General features: G+C 48.8%; 2 protein-coding genes across 6 annotated transcripts in view; both read right to left on the bottom strand.

The window, feature by feature from the left end:
- Window positions 1-1,970: 1,970 nt before the first annotated feature.
- LOC107264601 (innexin inx2) lies at window positions 1,971-5,732 on the bottom strand. The gene is made up of 5 exons (XM_015733012.2): window positions 4,456-5,732; window positions 3,247-3,398; window positions 2,895-3,137; window positions 2,405-2,700; window positions 1,971-2,268 (listed from the first exon to the last, which is right to left on the bottom strand). The coding sequence occupies exons 1-5, from the start codon at window positions 4,634-4,636 to the stop codon at window positions 2,052-2,054; spliced, it is 1,089 nt and encodes a 362-aa protein (XP_015588498.1). The 5' UTR covers window positions 4,637-5,732; the 3' UTR covers window positions 1,971-2,051.
- A 140-nt stretch (window positions 5,733-5,872) lies between these two features.
- Window positions 5,873-20,051, bottom strand: part of LOC107264704 — a 42,545-nt gene continuing 28,366 nt past the window's right edge. For all 5 annotated transcript variants that reach the window (XM_015733244.2, XM_015733245.2, XM_025081843.1 and 2 more), the window contains 2 exons: window positions 18,139-18,353; window positions 5,873-10,167 (listed from right to left, as the gene is read on the bottom strand). In XM_015733244.2, coding sequence (XP_015588730.1) covers window positions 7,831-10,167; window positions 18,139-18,353 — 2,552 coding nt within the window. In that variant the 3' untranslated portion in view covers window positions 5,873-7,830. The remainder of the gene's footprint in view (window positions 10,168-18,138; window positions 18,354-20,051) is intronic.

Raw genomic sequence — 20,051 nt, 5'->3', positions numbered from 1 at the left:
TGCTTGCAATTCGCCCAATTTCTGCGGCCGTCGTATGCCCCCGCTTTCTCGGGGGACGCCCACAGCATATATTCCACCCTAGAGGAAATTCTTGGATTGCGTTTCTCGTTACTCTCACTCTCTGTCTTTGCTCTTTCTTTTCTTCTTTCTTCCTCTGACTCTCTCTCTCTCTCACTCTCTCGCACGCACGCAACACGGGCGCACTCTTTCTCCCTCTTCCTCACCCAGCCCTTATAATTCTATCTCTCTCACGTTAGCCTTTTCTTATTGAAAGAGCCTGTACCTTTGCACGATCACTTCGTGCCTTTCAGGCTAATACAAATTTATAAGACTCCTTCCTAAATCACTGTCTTCGGTTACCCCGCTATACGTCTTGAAAACGGTTTTCCGATCGTCGGACCGGCGCGTTACACTGCGGTATCTATGTATCTGGTTCTTTAGAGAGTATACGCGTCTCGAGGATCTCGAAGTTACTGCGATCTCTCTGGACGATCAAATTAGGCACGAGATTTCTTCCCGAATCTTACAGAATTTCTCACTGATTCTCCTCACGACCCCTTTTACGTCTTCAGGCTCGCAAACAGCCGATTTCTTCGCACGGTCGAACCACTTTTACGCGAAAATAAACAAAATGGCGACAAGCCGCCCTGCGCTGCCTGACTGGTCTGCATGCAGTTCTCACCGCCGTAGAACACTCACCAATGATTAGAGTTGACCACGCTATTCGTTTTCATTCACTAGACACAATTCACTGCCAGGTGGCGATAGGTGATGATTCCTGAGGGTGCGAGCGATGCGATCAAACTTTATAGATCTCAATTTCATTTTCCAGGAATAGGGTGGCACCATCGACATATAGCATGAACTACGCGATCCGTACTGTGAGCTCATTGAAAAAGTGTCGGCTCGAATAGACAAAGCGGAAGTGAGGTGGCGGCCAATAGCTTTCCTTTTCTAAAGTTCCTATTGGCTACTTTTTTATTGCTCAGAGGATCTCAAGAACGTACTGTTAGACGCTAATCCCTTCGTTTATAAATTGTTTGGCGTAGTGTTTATTTCGACTTGTAAGATGGAAAATTGTATATGTAAAACTGTGTTAAACGATTAATTATTAATTTTGTAACAAAAATATATCGCGATATGCCAAAAATACATCATGCATATAAATTCTTTCATATTGTTACCTTTTCCCACGATTCACTTTCCGAAAATTATATAAAAAACTTAGTTTCCAAATGTCTAAAATATATGAAAATAACAATAAATAGAACGTACTAATAGATCAGACAGCGCTTGTATGAAATCTAGAAAACAATACGAATATTTAGAATTTAATTTTAATATTATAATGCAAAAACCTTATTATGTTCGGTGTCCTCAAACATCTTACTACGCTACTGACTAGAACGAGACAAGGCTTGGCCGCCACCAGTCACTACCTCTTTCTTGCAGCCGACCACGTTTTGCTATGTCTATGCGTAGTCCATGCTATACGTCGATGCTTTTGACTTTCTTTGGCTTTCTCCTTCAATGAGATGTGCCAGTCTTCACAGCGTGTCGGCTTCATCGTACCACAAAGTTCCCGAGTTTCCCAACAGAGCTGTGATCAGTTTTCAGCTTTTAAATATACCATACCAAGAGGGCACTGCTATCTTCTATCCGAGCAAAATACGAATAAGGCATTAACGCCATCTGCAAACTGGCAGAGGTCCTATTCTCGAAATCATTGTACTCCGTAGCATGACTCACTCCTCTAGTTCGATCATTTTACCGCTAGATAGGACAATAAGGACTAGATTACGTTAGTACCCTGAGTAAAGTATACAGAGGGGAAAGAAAAAGGATGACGTTCCCAACCAAAATAAATTTCGTAACGTATTATAACCCCACTCAGCGGTAAAATACTGTTGTAATTTACTATTACCATAAGCTTACCGATAATCAAATACAATAAATATAAATGCTATACGATTACGGCCATTTATTGATGGGTTTAACTGATACAAATTGAAAAAGTAACTTAGTGCGAATATCCAACAATATTAGCACAGTTAAACTATATTAATTGTTTTATCAAATTCTCTCGCCAATTCACGGATGAGCTCTCTGTAGATGATAGGATTGAGGTTGTGAGCAAGCTGCTGCAGGAGGAACCAGTCACCAAATTGAAGTGTCCGAACTACGGTTTCCGCCATCGTGTGAGACATAACCCTAGCCGATGCTCGCAGCAAGTATATACGAGCCCAAGGCTGCGAGAATACTATTATCCTGGTTGCAAAGAAAATGCATAATGTAAAAGCAATGTCTCCACATCGTTTGTTGTTTTAACATTAATAAAATAAAACTTCAAATTATGCCAAGTCAATAACTTCGATATGACGAATACCAGGAACGAGCTTCGTACCTGTAAATGAGCATAGTGGCCCCAATAACAGCCAAAAAAAAAAACCAGAACCAAATGAACACAAAGATCTTTTCGTTGACAACGTTCAGCGGGAGCACACAAAGAGCATCGTGTGTCTGTGTCGAGCCAGCCGATCCGAAGGTGTGAAACGTACATTTGGCGACTTTGGGAAAAAGCCTGGCCATTGGGTCTACTCGTTGAAAAGGATTCGTCTCCGTGGCGAAGGCAGCAACGGCAGGTCCGTACTTTGTAAACTGTCCCTCGAGAAAGAGGTCGAGAAGGTATATCTGGGCAACCTACAGAAGATAAAGAGGAAGAGAGGAACAGGTCGGGAGAAAAGGAGAGGGAGAATGGAATAGAGGAAGGAACCGTAGGACGAGCGGTTCGTCATTGCGCCTAGTCGTTCGGGAAAAACTCACTGGTGCCGCCCAGATGAAAAGGCCGAATCCTTTCTCTTTATCTCGTACGGTAGAGAAGGGGATGCACTCACTACATTAAAGAAGTTGAGGAACTCGCAGGTGAAGTAGCGAAGGGCGTAAAAGTTGCGGGAGTGAAGATCACTGCTGGTGAAGTACTCGACGAGCTGTGATTTCCTGTCTGTCGTCCAGGCGTCCCTGAGGAAGGGCGAGGAGAGATCCCGCGAAAGGAACCACACGGTGTTCCGCTCCCAGATGGTCCAGAGGGCACGTGGTAAGTAGAACAGGATAGCCTGAAGGGCCAGGACGAAGCAGACCTGTTGCATCGAACCAATGGATCTCAGTGTTAACCGGCAATAGTAGCTTTACCAATATAGAAAACCATAAGAGGCCATTAAGATTATGCGCACTGAATGAAACACAGACCCACTGATAATAGCGGTGATGGTGTATCTCGTCGTCGTGAAGAACCTGCCCTACGCCAGGACTGGCAACTTCGCGACCAGTAATACCGGCTAGATGTCTCGACACTGTGAACGTGCTGTAGATCCAGCAGTAGGCGTTTATGGGTTCTTTATCTGGATGGTAAAATTGGTCAAACTGGGAAGGTAGGTGGCGGGTTGTCATTGTCAATTGAATTTTGAATGAGTATCTCACTTTTAGGTAGGCAGAGCACAGGGTGCGCTTAACGTGATGGGACATGAAATACAAACTAAATATCAGCGATATAATTGTACCCAAAGTGGTGTAGAAGGCTGCATCTCTCGTTAATCTATCCAAGCGAAGCAGAGCGCACGGCGTGAGTGATTTCCAGGAATAGAAAGCGGAAAGAGCGTGAGAGTCCTTTATTATTGAGATTCCCTACGGAGCCAATAGCAAGAGAAAAGCCGTGCGCATGCAAAGTCGATAAAAGTTGCAACATCTCAGGGCGATACGAGGCGTGCATTCCCTACGCGGTAAATTTACGTAGAGAGTATAATTAATCAATGTAATGATACTATGCAGCGAGTTAACGGGAATGCCAAAGGAACGCGCAGGGCGGCTCGCAGGAATGCGGGGAAACGCTAATATGAGACTGGAATTGGATAATATAAGTGTCGTCCGAACCCCGACTCTCCTGTTACGCTACACTAAGTGGCCTGGGTCGAAAAGGAAGTAGACATTGAAGCCCGGGGACTCTTCTCTTCCGGTTGCACATCCTCCAAGCGACAGCAAATACCTGACCGAAAGAGTGACACTTTAATTTAAAAGCGGGTTGTTTGTCGCTCGTGTTTTCCTTTTCACGAGCACCTTTCAGAGCGTCTCCAGCCAGCTGCTCCCGAGGATGCTCCACCATGTGCTAATTCGGAAGCTCGTAGTGGCCTCGACTCCTGGCCAGTCCCAACCCTTACAGTAAAAAGAGCGGCTCGCACAGCGCCAGAGAGAAATGGTATTTTCCGACTATCGGAAAACGTTTAGCCCGCGCTCAACGGAATGACTTGGAATATAATTTAAAGCCATCGTAGTCCTTTCTGCGCGAGACAAGGAAGCAGCAAAAAAATAAGAAAAAGCGAAGGAGAAAAAGTGGCCGGAGGCTGCTCGGTGCATCGAGGTATCGCGTCCTGGACGCATTGGGCGGATCTCATTATCCCTTACCTATACTGGAATCCGTAATGCAGGTTATAGGATCGCCGACGAACTGCTTAGCCGTGACCAGGATGGCACACACAGCCAGGAAGAGTACAGTTACTTTGGAATGCAGTCTGAAGACCAAATCATCGACTTGCACGGGCTCCTCCTTCAGGAGGCACTTCACGGGTGCGAATAGATCAAACATTCTCTACATGAAATCTCCAGAATTTCCACCGTTGCTCGAAACCTCCTTAATCCGGTGAGGGTCGACAAGAGCAGAACTCGACTCAACGCCACCGGACCGCGTTACATAATTCAAGATACAGGGAGAGTGGATAGAGAAGGTAGGGCTGCCTAGATTCCAGATACACGAAAACTCGGGACAATCGAAGCAGCTACCGCTGGCAACCGTTGGCAACCATTGGCAACCACTGGCGTCGTTCCATTGTCCAAGATTCTGCTGCAACGGCCAACTGTTAAAACTTGACAATCTGCCGTATTTGAATTACTCCCCTTAGTTCCTTGCTGGATCAGTGAACCTGGTCCCTGTTGATGACGATCACGCTCGCCGGAAGATGCTGCGTCTCCCTGTGTCTTCCGTCGCAAACTGTAATGAGATTTAATGGCTTAACCGGCAAAGTTTCGAAGATTTGGGTTCGAGGCAGCCTCCAAGGAGAAATTTCATCGACGCGAAGGGTAAGTTCGCTGTGGTAGAATTCACGATGGTTTAACTCTGCTCTAAGGGGGAAGGAAAAGCTTCCTGTTGCGGAGGCAGCCGTGCGAAAGGGTGAAAGGGTGAAAGGGTGCCCGTTCGAAAGTGTACGAAACGGAAGGGAGAGTGACTATCAGGCATCCGGTTGACATTGACGTGATCGATCATCGGATTAGCGTCGTTTGTGCTCTAGATACTCAATATGCGGAATGGAAAGTTGGGAACTTTGTGAAATCCTCCAATGGAATACAGTAATAGGAAACGGATGGGGTTGGGAAACCTGAAGAAATTCCACGAGAGACCGATTGACGTCTGGCCGACCGGATGAGACCTGAAAATAATTACGTCCGGATGTGAAACGAAAAATTTCGTGACAACGTGGTAATTTGCATGTTGAGATCTGCCTCTGAATTTGCACGAGGAGTTTTTGCACGTAGCATTCACCTAGTGCGTGGGTAATAACATTATACAGCCAGGATGTCAAGTTGTTCCTGTAAAAGAGAATCAAGGTAGAATGACACCTTTAGCGAAACGCTAGGAGCCGAGGACACTGATCCTCCTTTTAAAGTTCATCAAACGAATGCCTTATCCCGATGAAAGGTTCTCAACTATTTTGCCGACGAAAGGCCCTGACTTTTACAGGAAGCACTGAAGTACGTTTCAATCAAGATCAGTCGATCAATCGCCTTCCTTTTTATGGACAGTGGTCAAATTATAAATTAACGTTGCTTTTCTTTTCTTTTAATGGCCGCGCAAGAAATCCAGCCGCGCACTTTATTTGTAAAAAATATAATAATCATTGTTACAGTAGTAATTACACGATAATGCGATGTATTTTACGTTGACAATTCGTTAACTATTCATACCATGTGTGTGTGTGTGTGTGTGTGTGTGTGAAGGGAGGGGGAGGTGGGAGAGGGAGGTTGCGTGTACGTCTATGATTGTCCTCTACATCTACATAAACACGGGCTATTTACAAGCGAGTATTCTCTCACGTCTCTTTTCCTTCTTCCCTCCTTCCCTCTCGTCTCTTCTTTGTCGCCGCCACTTGACACTGCAACCTACTTCCATGTCATATCTTCACCAGGGAAGATACTTTCCCTTGGAAATGGTCAGTGCGAAAGTTTCGAGTTTCGGAGGGTTATCAAAATTATCGCTCGGAGGAATGTCTGTACGTGCGAAGATACGTCACAGAAGCAAGGAATCTTTCTGTCTTTTGTTTTGTTTTCCGTAGAAGAAAATGGATAGTCCTTCGTCATTGTCGTCTTCGGGTCTCACGGGTTGTGTCTACATTATCCACGCATGTATCCCTTCGTTCCTTCCAAGCGTATTAATTAACGCGTCGCTAATTAACGCAGTATAAGATCATTAAGGGGTTGGCTAACGGGCGACAAAGAGTATAGCCTCCACCTTACCGGCTGCAAGGACCCTCGTGAATGGGCCACAGCTACGCTTAAATTTATGTCTCGAGCAGATACCAATAACGCAGCACAGAATTGAACCACCGAGGGCGCCGGAGCTCTGGCCGTACCGTAAATTCGGCCAACTCCTTTCCAGCCTAACGAAAGAAGGGAAATCTGTTCGCGCAGACGTGATCTTTCATGTGATAGAATTGCTTGTACGATGAGTCTCCCGGAAGCTGCGTTAGAGACATTTCGAATCGTGATTAAACTCCTGTTCCGGAAAAAAAGGAAGAAAGCTTCTTTCCGGTTGTTTTACCGAATTACAGAGAATGTAACTCCTTCCTTTCCGCACCTAGATGATTATTCACTCGATTGACATTCCATCCAAGAATATCGAGACGTTAGAATATACTCGGTGCGAATGTAAAAACGACGCGGCTAATCGATAGAACGTTATCATTCACGCCCTGACGTTCTCCGCGCTGCGATTCGCAATAATCGCAATGAGGGAAGGAAAAGTCAGGTTTGCTGAATTTTGAGATTTATGGGAAATTGGCCGATACGCGTGGGATTGGAATAAATGTGGGAATGAGGGAATTGAGAAATTTCAAAGTCAGTTCGAAGTAGTTCGAACGCAAGTGGGGATGTAAAGTAGGAACAAGGGGGTGGCAGGAAATCAAAGAGGGGAGGAGGAGGGTCCGTGCCTGTCAAGTGACAGGAGCCTCGGGGGTGAGAGATGAAAACTCGGCTAATTAATTATTTAATTATTAATTAGTCCAGAGCCGGAATTAAAGGCGTGCAGCGGACGAGAAAGTTCGAGGCGACAAGTTCTACCGACCGGGTCGCTTCTTTGGAAAGAACGTTAAACTAGCTGCAGCAGAGGAGGAAGGTTCAAGCGAATTGCACAATACCTAAAGGTATCCTTTATATCCTGTCGATGTCCTTTTTTTATTTCGAGAATCTCTCTCTCTCTCCCTTTCTCTCGATGGACGTTCCTTAGTCTTTCACCGACTTTCAAAAAACACCGCGTGTCCTCAAAGACTGCTCTAAGGATTCCTGTACTTCCAAGAGTCGCTCCTCTCGTCCAGGTGTTTGAGTTTTCTGGCCCTAATAAGGGCAATGGGACACGTCACAGTCTAACGGATTACTCCCAGGAGAAAAAGTAAACAAAAAAGAAAGGATAAGGACTAGATGAGAAAGTTATCGGAATGAGTTCAGCTTGCAGGATGCCAACTTGAAAGTTCGGCCGTAAGCCAAAGGCGTTCCGAGAGTTCGGCGAGGACTCTAGTATGGCACGTGTATGTCCCTGGAACGATTCCGACGTCGGCAGATCCTGCAGACTGCAACGAGACACGCGAGTCCGAGAAGCATCGCGAGTCCAGCGCCTAATCCAGCACCAGCCCAACCCGCAGGGCCCACCACGCTGCCGCTGCCAGCACCCACAGGGCCGCCGCAAGTCTCGACGGATTCGTCGTCAGGCTCGAGGATGCTGAGGTTGTAGGCTCCCGGAGGAATGGCCGGAGTGGGACAGTTCACGACACCGTTACACAAGAGCCTAGCTGGAATGCAGCCAAATTCACCGGGACACTGGAAGCCGCAATCCTCGAGTTTCTGCGTGTTCAGAGCTCCCGATCCGTCACGTGGGAGATGGTACAGTTCGGTCCAGGCGATCTTGAAGGCCGCCCTGGCTGGCGCCATGGAACCGGTAAACTGTATGATAACAGCCGGTGGCTCAGCCCCGGTGGTATCAGCTGGCACCAGCTGCTCGGCTGCGAGTATAGGCATCTCTCTGACGTAGCTAACGTTCTCACCGCATATCCCACGATAAGGTTCAGCCTGCCCCGGCAAGAATATCTCCAGCTTTCCATCCTCGCAGGAGCGCGATGCAAATTTAATTTTCTCAAAGTGCAGCCAGAGGTCGCGCTCCTGGTTGACGCGCAATTCCCATATACACTTTATAGACCTGGGTGGCGTGACGTACCCCAGAGCTTCGTAGTGTGGAAATTCGATCTCGCCGTCCGTTGTAGCTGGAAGCAAGGCGGGTCCGCATAAGGGACTGTGAACGAATTCGTATCTCGCCTCGAAGAGCGGCGCGGATTGCTTGAAGTAGCCCGCGGCGTGAGCGCCGTCCACCAGTAGCTTCAGGTCGAGCTTCTCCCCCCTCGAAACCATCCTCAGGGCTGGACTGCCACTGGGAAGTTTGCACACGCAGTGTCCTTTTCCTGCGTCTGGTCCAGTGTCTTTCAGGATGACGCGGTCCGCCCTGCTGTCCCAGCAGTTTCCACACTGAGCGTAGTGCTCCTTCAGGGAGACCACGTCGAGAGTCACGATCACCCTGGCAAAGAGCCGCTTGTCGGTGACAAAGCTGTAGGTGCACGTGAGATCTGCCGGAGGATCCCCAGATCGTTTGTAAACGAGAGTGTTCAATGGGGACCTCAGGTAGCCGGACTGGGTCTTCCAGGAGACGAAACTCTCGTCGCACTCGGTATTCGGCACCGGGTCGCCGAATTTCGTCGCGTTAAAGAAGTCGTAGTGCGCCCAGTAGTAGAGAGAACTTCCAGAATAGCTGCCGGTCTTGCTTTCGAATCTTACGAAGAGAGCATTCGAAGTGGAAACAAAGTCATGCTTCTCCATTGGCCTGCTGAAGGTGTCGCAGAAGGTCTTGATGATCCTGGCGTCGTCAGGCCAATCGGCGTCGTAGAGCGTCAAGCTCTCGCCACAGTCGCCGTCGTACGGCTGAATGGGAGACTCTATGCGATTCACCCGGAAGCTGGGGAAGTAGAGTCTGGCTATCTCGCCGGGTTTTCCCCTTAGCAAGTAGGTGCAACTTGTGTGCGGCGGATACCAGTGGGCCACCGAGAGAAATATGCCCTCGCCACTAACGAGGGACTCGCTGTTCAGCAGCCAATCGCAGCTGCCGTTCTTGACGCCGGCCGTCTCGACGTGTCCTGGCCAATTGCCTACGTTGAAGTGAAATCCTGTGTTGAGCAGCGGACCGGCCGGCGAGGAGACGAACTCCACGTAGAGGTCCTCGCTGGTGCCGATGATACTGTAGGGAAATTTCCCCATGCCGCAGAACGTTCCAATTACCGGAGTGGTCTCGTTCTTGCCATCGTAGACCCTTATGTAGTCATAGGGACAATGTTCTGAACCGGAACTGATGGGTCTCATCGGGCACGTCATTATGTTCTCGCAACGCTGTCCGTCTATATTGAACTCCTCGTTCTCTATGTAGATCTTGATGAATGGCAGCCTCGTATTCAGCCTGTACTTGCAGTGGAGCGCCCTGGGATAGATACCAGGGTAGGCGGGACTTTGCACGTAGCAGGTCTGAAGTTTGCAGTCTTTGAAGACTCTCTCGCAGTAACTACCGGCAACAACTTCACCTCTTCTGTTAGGATAGAGTTCCGGATGCTGACCGTATCTCAGGTAGACCTCGAACTGCTGCTCGGCCCTGGAGTCGAAGCTGAAGTAGGTCTGATCTGTGAAGTTGTCCGCGTGGAAAAGAACTCGCACGAAACTCGTCTCGGAGATGAAAGTTTGAGGTTGTTCCGATTCTCCGCAGAAGACGCCGGGATCCTTCCTATTGCTCACTGCGGTTTTCGCGTTTCCATCGATGATCTGAAACAAGAAGCATCGTGAAAGTTAGTTCCGAGGTCGAACCCGGAACCAGGAACCCGGGGGCAGAGCTCTCAAACGGTTTGTCAAGTTGCTTCGTGTGGTCTCCTGGGTCCATCCCCAATAATTCCGGCTCCCAAGACCTTGCCCATTAATTCCTCGCGAGTTTAATTCCCATGACAAAGTCCATGTGAAGTAGGAGTGAATTAATGTACGTGTGTGCAATAGTTTCGTCGTGTGTATTTGTATGAGAGAGAGAGAAAGAGAGAGAGAGCTGAGTTAGCTCTGCATAATGCGTCCGAGTACTCAGGAAGGACCACACATGGGAATAACTGCGGAGCGTATTAAATTTTATGTCCCATTTCAGCAGGACGCTGAGGCAGCGATGGCACGGCTACCGAGGCTAATGTGCAGAAATAGCCAATAGTATATCCAGTGCAGTCTATAGCTACGCGGGCAATAATGAACTCTGTACGAAAGCAATGTGGACACGTGTCACGGAGGTACTAATAGCGTCAGGTTGAACTCGAAAATTCGGATGGTCGGCACACACACGCAGGGGGAAGATCAGGATGCTGGATCGGATGCCCTTGAATATACGGCACGCGTGTCAGCAGAGTTGCATTAGTTAAAGTTTCAACAAATTGCCATATCAGTCAGGAGTGCAAACTTGAAGTCTACAGCTGGAAGATTCAATCCTCGCCTTTATTCATTAGATACAAGTCATGTCACATGGCGAATGGGGACTACTGGTATATCGAATCTAACCATCCAGGGCTCACTGAGGTCCCAGGACCTATGGAAGAAAGTCACCCTTAAGAAACAAGTAGCAGTTGGCTGTTTGTGGCGAAAGGGAATTTGAGTAGGGCCGCGGCGTCTGGCGCCCAAAGCCACGTGAACAAAGGGACCAGCACCCCGTTGGATTTCCGTGAATCACATTCAACATTTTAATAGTTTTTTAATGTACTTTTAATGGGATTCCCTTGTTGCCGAATATAGGCGCAATGCTGCTGAATTCGAAAAAGGTTTCGGAGGTGGCCGACAGGGGTTGGTAGGCATGAAAACATTGTGATGGTAGTCGGAGGAAAAAACGGAAAAATTATTCTGTCGCTAGAGGATTAATATGGAAATTTCATTAACAAATGATCGCCCGTTGTGGAAACTTATTAAGCCGTTTCGTCATCGAACGTAATTGAAGCAGCTTATCTATCGAGTCATGAATTGCGCCCGGTCATGCATCTACAATTAGGATATACATAAGGTATAAAAAGAGATGTATAAAAAAAAGCCGACTAAATAGCAATTCACGACCGATAACGATATTAAGCCACGAGCCATCACGCGCACCAGAATAAATGGAGTAAAAGCAGAGGGGGAGAAAGGCAACGCGTTATACACAATACACTTATAAAGTCCTTATCTGCCGTTATAAAAGCTCAAGCAAAATTCAGCTTAGTTTTATTATGCCACATCACTGGCTAAACTATCCCGTTAAAGTGAGCAGCCCTCAACAGCTATCGACTGGCTGCGCTGCCTATAGCTCCAAGATATTATATCCCCTATGCATCGTAAGGGACTTCAAAGACTACTTGCAGTAAGAGCGCCGCCTGCAATACACGAGTCAGCTCCAGGAACTCCAGGAACTCCAGGAACTCCAGGAACTCTATAGGCTCTGCTAATCTCGATCGAGAAAAAAGTTTTCTTGCTGTCGAAAATATCGATCTATTCAGGCACATGTCGAATCGCAGCTGGAAGATCGGTGACCCGTGATTCGTGATTGAGTCGCAGCTACAGGAATCCACGCGCGCGCGTTGCGCGATGATCGGCAGGAGTGGGATGCAAGTTTAACGTTTATTTAGCGAGTAGGAGCATTGTTGTTGGCCGATAATTAGGCGTCGCGGCGAGCCGCCGGCAAATTCGATATTCGCTCGCGTCGACCGTGCAACACGGTTACCTAGTCTCTATGTGCATCTCTGCGCACCGCACTGGAATAAAGGCGCATCCAGGGAAAACTGCTTGCGATCGGTTAGTAATAAACAGCGCCACGGCGCTGGGGCTGCGTAAGGAAAAACACGAAGAAACGTACTTGACGAAGCACGTGGTAGTTGACCAGAAACACGGACGCTACTGCTCCTCCGGCTGGTTCCGCTGGTGCTCTTCTTGGAGGCTCTGGATCCCTTCCGGTGCGCCGTCTTTATTGTTATATCTCGAGTTATAAGCCGAACTGTCGCCGCCGGGTAGCCTCGCTTTGTTATCGAGTACCCTCATACCTCGAGAAACATCAGAGATCCTATTTCATTTGTTACGCAGCTAACTGATCGCATTTTAATTCTCCAAGGCCCCGCCGATAAGTAGAGCGCGCCACTTTCGCAAAATCCGATAAGTCTAATTGTCTAATGTTTAATGAAGATGCCAGCAGGCGGAGGATGGAAGAAGTCAGGACGGACCACGCTCATTAACAGCGGCACAGGGAGGCAGATTTAACGATCCTTAATCTCGCGTTTAGTTAATAGTCATATTGTCCCTTGGCGCTCGCAAACAGATAAGAATGCTGCCTTAGCTGCAGTCGCCGCCGCCGCCGCCGCCTTTCTGTCGGTTCTCGTAACTTTTTATAGATTTTCCCCCATCTCATGAAATCCTTTTTCTTCTCCCCCCCGCCTCAGCGCCCCTTTCGCTCTTCCTAACAATCCTGCCGTGCCAGTGCGCGAGCACACGGAAGGAGCCAAAGAACGCAGAGAACGAAGCCTCTTGGCGCTTCCCGTGATTTAACGGGAAACAAGACTCCTTCGAGCCAGTCGAGCAGATCTTCATTTGTTCTTTATAAAATTTCACGAGAGACATTTTGACGACGCGATACCCGAACAAAAGCAAGCAAGAGCTCGCGTAGGAATAATAATCTGCGAGGGGCAGGAAGAGCAAAGAGGAATGGTCGACAAGCTGAAGATTCGAGCGAAACGGCCGAGAGGAAGAAAAGGAGAGAAGAACGGCAGGCGCCAGGTCGGCCATCGAAGGCGACTGAACTTCCTCATTGGCGGTTTCACCCAGCACGCTTCCTTCGCTCCCGGGAGAACGTGGCTGCTGGATCAGAGCAGGATTTCATGAAAGGGATAGGAATTGCAAAAGCACGCGCCGCACGGCTCGCCATGCTCGTCTTTGCCGCCGAGCTATTTTTAACCTGCCTCAGGCCCGAAATGATCTTTCGAAGCGATTTGCAAAGCCAACCTCCCTTCTGCCCTCCAGACCCTCATGCAAGAGTCTTTAAAGTTTGTGCGGAATACGTAATACTGAAATTTCGAAATTGCATGTTTCCTCCTAATGAAAATAGAATTCGAGAAGATTCAGTACTTGCACATTTTTTCCACAAGCATTGACCTGGGCACGTATGTCGGCAATGGACCACACGTGCAGCCGCTAATGGAACGGTAGAACGACGGTGCTGCTCTCTGCGGGAGGATTTATAAATGCGAATTAATAACGCTGCGCGACCCTCGACAGCCTTCAGGAGCAGCATTCGAGGGAGTCTTTGCTCCCTGAGATCGCAGCTTTCGAAGTTTCCGGCTAAGCTGCTCCTCCAGTTCCTGCCGCCCTTTGCTCTCTCTCTCTACTTGCATCCTGCATCTATTCGTTCAAAGGGCCAAACCTCTCTAGCCGAGACACCTTTACTCCCTTGCCGCACGCACCCTGGCGCGTAGCCTTACACCATGTACGATGGAACTCTGTAAACACCAAACAAAGTACGTGGATACGTAGGCCGAACCCAAAACCCTCCGCTGCTTGATTAAATCACGTAGCGAAGGAACTTTCCGAAGACGGGATTTCAGAAGGATATTCCGAGAACCCTCCATTTCCCAGTGGGTACTCCTCCTTATTCAGCCATAACATCTAACGCGATACATGGGGCAGGAGAATCCCAGGAAACGCAGCTACGAGGTAGTATTTCTCTGCGGGGCAGGTAGGCTCCCCTTCCTAGGTAGTGGAAATTTTTAATTATCCAGTAGAAATTCCGAATAAAAATCGACAGTCCTTGTGGAAAATGTTGGAAAGATGTAATGAAGGAACGAAAGAGAATCTCGAAGAGGAGGTAGGAAAAAGAGACAGAGAGGCAGAGAAAGAGAGATAGAGGGCTGAATAGGAAAGCCAACAAATAAATCCTTTCGCATGGGCGAAATCCTCGTAAAAGTAAGGGAATCTTATGAGAAAGGACTGTTGGGGTTCGGCTACAGTAATTTCCTCGATTATAATCTTTCTCCATAAGAGGGAGGAGCTAGTTGTGTAAACTAGGGGTGGCCGGGGTGATACCATAATCGGCCACCTTCGAACGAGCCGCAGGTGCTCGCAATACGTGCCTTTCACTTCCCTGCACGGATCCATGCAGTATTCATGAGAGGGAACGTGTAAGTTTCTATTCCGCAGGGGCGAGGGGTAAGAGTCAACCAATAGTAATAGTGGCAGTAAAGTAGTGCTACTGGTGGTAGTGTACCAGTGAGGTCACTGGGGGTGAGTTACCAGCAGGAATAGCAGGGGCTCTATAAATACTCACGGGCTCACACTTCCTAGCTCATTGATTTTCAATCTAGCTCGTTCGCCGGCGGCCCCAGCTTTCCTGAGACCGAGCAGCCAGCCAGTCCCCCGGCAGTCCCCCAATCGGCAGCGGTCTACAAGTCAGCCGCCGACCTCTTGCGTCACAGCTCCGCTTATCCCCGTCCACTTATGCACTTCCACCGTCATCTCTTAACATGCAATTACGACACAAAGACATCCTGACGGCCTTTAACCAGCTCATCGTTCGAACGTCGAACTTTGGCACCGCAGCGACCATATTGAACCTCGCTGCAGAAACGTAGACCGATTGGACGCCCATTGCGCCTCCCTTGTATCATTCAGCAGAAGAGCCACATGCCTTCACCCACGCACGACTACAGGAGAAAGCGGCAATAGGGACGTCCTCGCACATTCGGAGATTATTCGTAAAAGCCCCAGCGAATATCCACGATAGGGATCGTCCAGGATTACCATATTATGCCCAAGTATCTCGACTTCGAAGGCCCGAAGGGGCTTTGTCACCTTCTCGCTCTAGGAATTCCAACGACCAGGACTCGGATATCATCCTCCGATAGCCACTGGAGTAGCCCATCCGCCTGGAATTGGCTAATAAACTGGAAGAATGGACATAACCTTTATCTGTCTGCGCTAGTGGAGAATCCTGGCGTGGATTCGCCGAGTTCAGTAGAGAGGGGGAGAGAAGGAGAGAGACGAAAGAAGAGGCAGGAAAATCGAGCCCTTCGGCCTCGTTTCATTATGGAATAGCGATCGTTATTAATTATTCATTCGGCAACGGAATATAAGATATAGGATGCGTGCTACAGCATAGAAACACGCTACTGTGCCACCGTCAGAGTGTCATTAATCTTCGGCAGGCCTCCTCATACCCGCCACCTCCATCACCTGTCTCCCCCATCCGCCCACCCCGCGCCCTACCCTACGTCTGGAACCCTCTGCCAGTCAGTTTCTACCCTTACCCTACCTGGGTAAACCAGCCAACTTGATACCACGCGGTACCTCCCCCGCACAGAGACTTATACGTAAGGTAGGAAGATACTATAGCCCATTAGGGAACCTCGAGGGTTCCTGTGCTATGGCATGCGTATAGTAATAATAATATAACTAGATAACAGGGAGGCGTCCGTCCATGGTTAATCGAGCGTCAGTATAGTCCTTTTGAGAATGATAAATTGAATTGAATATGAGAGCTTCGTACGGTCGCTGGATAGCGAAGTCGACTCGAATAATGCAATTTCATTCCGGGAAAAACTCGAATGATACCGCCGAAGGCCAGTACAGCCAGAGTGCCAGCTTACTATCTACTGTATTCCCCGTTCGCGTCTCCAGAGTGTAAGATTAGCCGCTGCACCTACGGCCGACAGCATCCTTACGCGGAAACCCACGACTTTCGTACCGGAACGTCACATTGGATGCGCAATATGGAGCATAACTTCTCCCTTTAATTCTCTGAGGCTCCCGTTTCCTCCATAACGCTGGCAACCCTCCCCCCTCCCCCCCCCTCTTCGCCGGGAGGCTACGGCTCCAATTGAATTGGATGCTGGGCTGCAGGAAAAAGGGGGCCATCCCGTGCGCCGTGCCGAATGAAAGTGTAGCCAGCGTCCCGACATGCATCAATCGGATGACCCTTTTCTACCTACCAAGGTTTCTCTCGCGTTCGCCTATCGACATCTCTTTCGTCATCGAATGAGAGAGAGAGAGGGAGTCTAGTCAACTGAGAAAGAAGGTACAAGAGATCCGCAAGTGGATTTACATTTTTGGCGAACTGGCAGAGGAAACATGGGAATACGTGGATCGAGTGTCAAGCAAAAATGAAGAATATAGGTAAACAGTGTTAGGGATTCCTGGAGAATAAAACTAAGGCCGCAGAGATACGAGAAGAGGACAGTGCACGAGAGAAGCACAGCGTCACTCGAGAGAGAGATCAATACTCGATAGCAGCGCGGTCGAATGTCGCTTACGAGGACGCCTGCTGGTAAACGTTATCACGCCATTGATATTGGCCTCCCTTGCACGCCAGGCTGCAATTCTCTTCTCCGTAGCTACTGAAAACGTACCTGCAGCTATATTTGTACGTAACCGGGTAGCCGATAGAGCGCGCGGATGCTGGCTCCGTACTGTCTAGCAGCAGGCAGTAGCGGAGCAGTGAGTAACTGGGACATACGTGAATGACCTATTTGAGCTCGATAGAATTTGTACGAGAGAGAGAGAGAGAGAGCCAGTAGAGTTTCCTTTCTTCCTTTCCGGCTGCAAATGGATAATTTTCCAAGTATTCGGTTAGCCTTGTACATTTCCACACACTGCCTTTGCCTTTTCTCTTATCAATCCGCCACATAGTCCTTATCTCCTACTGCTGCTAGTCTCCATTGCCCTCCACCCTACACTTAGCAAGAAATTCTATTGCTACGGTGAAATACACTCGGAATTTTCTCTCCGATGCAACGTGACTCGCCAAGCGTCACGGCTCTCGCGTTCCTTCCGTATATTTTTTACGGGCACGTGAAATTCATCTGGATGTTTAGAAGTTGAAAAAAAGAGCGGCAGCACGCAAGAAGTTGAAGACGGTGAAATTAAAATTTATCGGCAAGTGCAGCCGCGTCGAGAGTCATCGACCTGTCAACCTGCAGACGTTGCTCATGTTTCCTCGGACTTTGGTACTTCTCGCGTTTCCCACTTTCGACTTTTCCTCCTTTTTCATTCTCGACTCGCCTACTCCCTGAGAAAGACGAACGAGCAATCTCACCCGAGTGTATCTACCGGGTCGATTCTTATTTACTCGCTTCTTTTCCTTGGCGGTTCTGCTACTCGCGTATCCGTTCGACTGGACACGAATCAGGCACAGCGTGCAATAATGCACTTTTAATAAGTATTATCATGCGTTTTTAGTATCAAGAGCATCTAGGTTGACCAAAGAATTAATTAGTAGAATTACCCATGGTCCAAAGGGCGCAGCTGCAAACGAAACGGCAAGCCGTAAAAAGGCATTCCGCCATGTTGCCACGAGGGAAGCAACGTAATGAGCAGCGAGAGCGTTATTATCCCAGCATAATGGCAATTATTGCCAGTATTCCGTGCTCACAGGCATCATTTTCAAACGACGTCCTTTGTACCTTTAATTCAACCCCCGCGCAACCCTCATTTCTACAGAGGTCATTCGAATTCGATGATCACGCTCCCGATACCGCATCGCCCCCCAAGTGCATGGTCCTGCTGCACGTGACTGGTGGCTGCAGTTGATTTTCCACCCTATCGTATTGTCTCTAGATTCGATTGCTTCTCATCAAAGTATTTATCGCTTACATAGATAATAAGATTTTCAAGAAACCCGATAAGAATAAAGACAAAGAAGAAGGTGCGGTGGCTGGGGCGAAGGAAGTCAAAAGAAGAAAAGGAAAATACTGAAATTGAATTCACCTGTAGGTAGCCTCCGGTGCACGTGGTGGCGTTCTCCAGGACGCCTACCTTGAACTTCTTGAAGCGAACCCTGAGGATCCACTCGCGCGGCGTCCCGCGAAACGCCCGGAAGCGATAGGAGCAGGTCAGCGGCTTCCCCCGCGTGGCGTCGGTCACAGCTGGACTGGAGACGTCCTCGTAGATGTCGACGGTCCTGTTGCAGTGGTCGCGCTCAGCTGAAATTTAAACCAGAGACAAGATGCTCTTTAATTTCGCGGAATAAATGTTCGTAATTCGCGTGCGCCTGCCAACACGCGACTGCGCGACTGACCACACTCAATCTTACTTGGCTCCTCTAGCCACTCGTACTTCCTGATCTCCACCAGGAAGCTGAGGACGCATGATCGATAGCCCGAAGGCTCCTGAGTTTTGCTCCAGCAATCCGCCTAAGGATGCCGAGAATCTGTCGACCGAAACTTTCTCATACGTAGGGCATAAGCAGCCATAAAGTCGAGTCTAAATGCAGGCTAATTTACATTCAGGTAGTAACGCGAGCTTCTGCTTTCTTCGAAGCTCTCGAATTGTCAAATTTTATTTCCTCAAGTCACGTGGGTTGAAAGACCCAAGTTTGGCTACGCAAAATTGACTGCAGCCCGCAGCAGAATATTCGAATATCTTGGTAAATGACGACAAAGCCAGAGGAGCGGCTGGAGGTTGCCGAGTGTAGCCGATGACGGCCGATGACGGCCGAACGAGCCGGAGGTAAGTCTACTTGGAAGGATGAGTGTAGTGGAAGCGCCAAAGTCCATGCTCGGTGATAAAGCTGACAGTTTCCCCAGCGGGTGCTTCTTCCCTGTGTCCCTCCCCCTCCTGCGCGAGGGGCAAGGGAGATACTCGAAAACAATGAGGATACACGCAGCGCGAATGGACGTCAGGACTCGACGGATCGATCGAATGTGCTTTTCAAGCCCTTCGTTACTTTTTCCTCTGCTGCTCTGCCTCCATTTCCTCTCGTTCCCAGTCGCTCCGACACACGTACGTAGTAACCCTCTCACTTTGCAGCATGCGCGGCCAGTGCGAAAATGCGAGCACCCGGTGGATTAAAGGGAAGTTCGACCGCGAAAGGACTCTGGGAGGGATAAAACGCGCTGCTGGGTGAACGCAGAGCCAAAGTGCCGACGGTTTGCAAAGTAGCAAGAATCTGGAGGACAATGGGACAAACCACAGAGGAAATACGAGCCGAGCGAAGCGGAGGAGGGAGAGAGTTGCCAAGATGAAAGGAGGCGCATGGACCACGCGATGTTGGGATCTCTAGAGAAAGAAAGGCTTTCCCACAGGCTGGCCGCAGAGTCACGCACGGGACTTCGATTCCGCTAAACCAGTCCTGAACAGCGATACTTCGGCTGAATCCGTTAATTGGAAATCTACCAAGTTTCCAGCGCGATTTGTACGCAGTTCGGCAATCGCATTCGGGCGCAGGGGGGTTATTCACGAGCCACCCTTTTGTTCCTTCCCAGACGACTTCCACCCTCGGCTGGATGTGCCATTGTGCACAGATGAAAAGCCGGAAATGGCATGAAATGCCGGGAGCAGTGGGTCTACGTTGCGCCACGAGGCGGAGCAGTCGGCAGAAAAAGAGACGGGGAGAATGAAAGTTGTTTAAAAAAAGGAAAGTTAAATTTTGAGAGAAAAAGAAGTGAGAGCCAATTCATGAAGGCAGAAACTTGCTGGTTCATCCGTATGAACCGATGAAAATGGTAATCAATTTCCCTAGAAAACAATGTCGTCCGGTCGAGTCTGAATTGGAAAATTGCGTTATCAGCCGTGGGAAAATGCACATCCTCTTTGAAATTCGTTGAATTTTTAAGTTGACCAAGGGGTGAGAGATATCATTGGAGCGGGTTATTTCTGCCCTCCACCCCCCCCCCCCCTTA

Source organism: Cephus cinctus, unplaced genomic scaffold, assembly GCF_000341935.2.
Source record: "Cephus cinctus unplaced genomic scaffold, Ccin1 Ccin1_scaffold0189, whole genome shotgun sequence".
In the NCBI taxonomy this organism is placed as follows: domain Eukaryota; kingdom Metazoa; phylum Arthropoda; class Insecta; order Hymenoptera; family Cephidae; genus Cephus; species Cephus cinctus.
The sequence above is the reverse complement of the archived record's forward strand: the minus strand, read 5'-3'. Positions and strand labels throughout refer to the sequence as shown.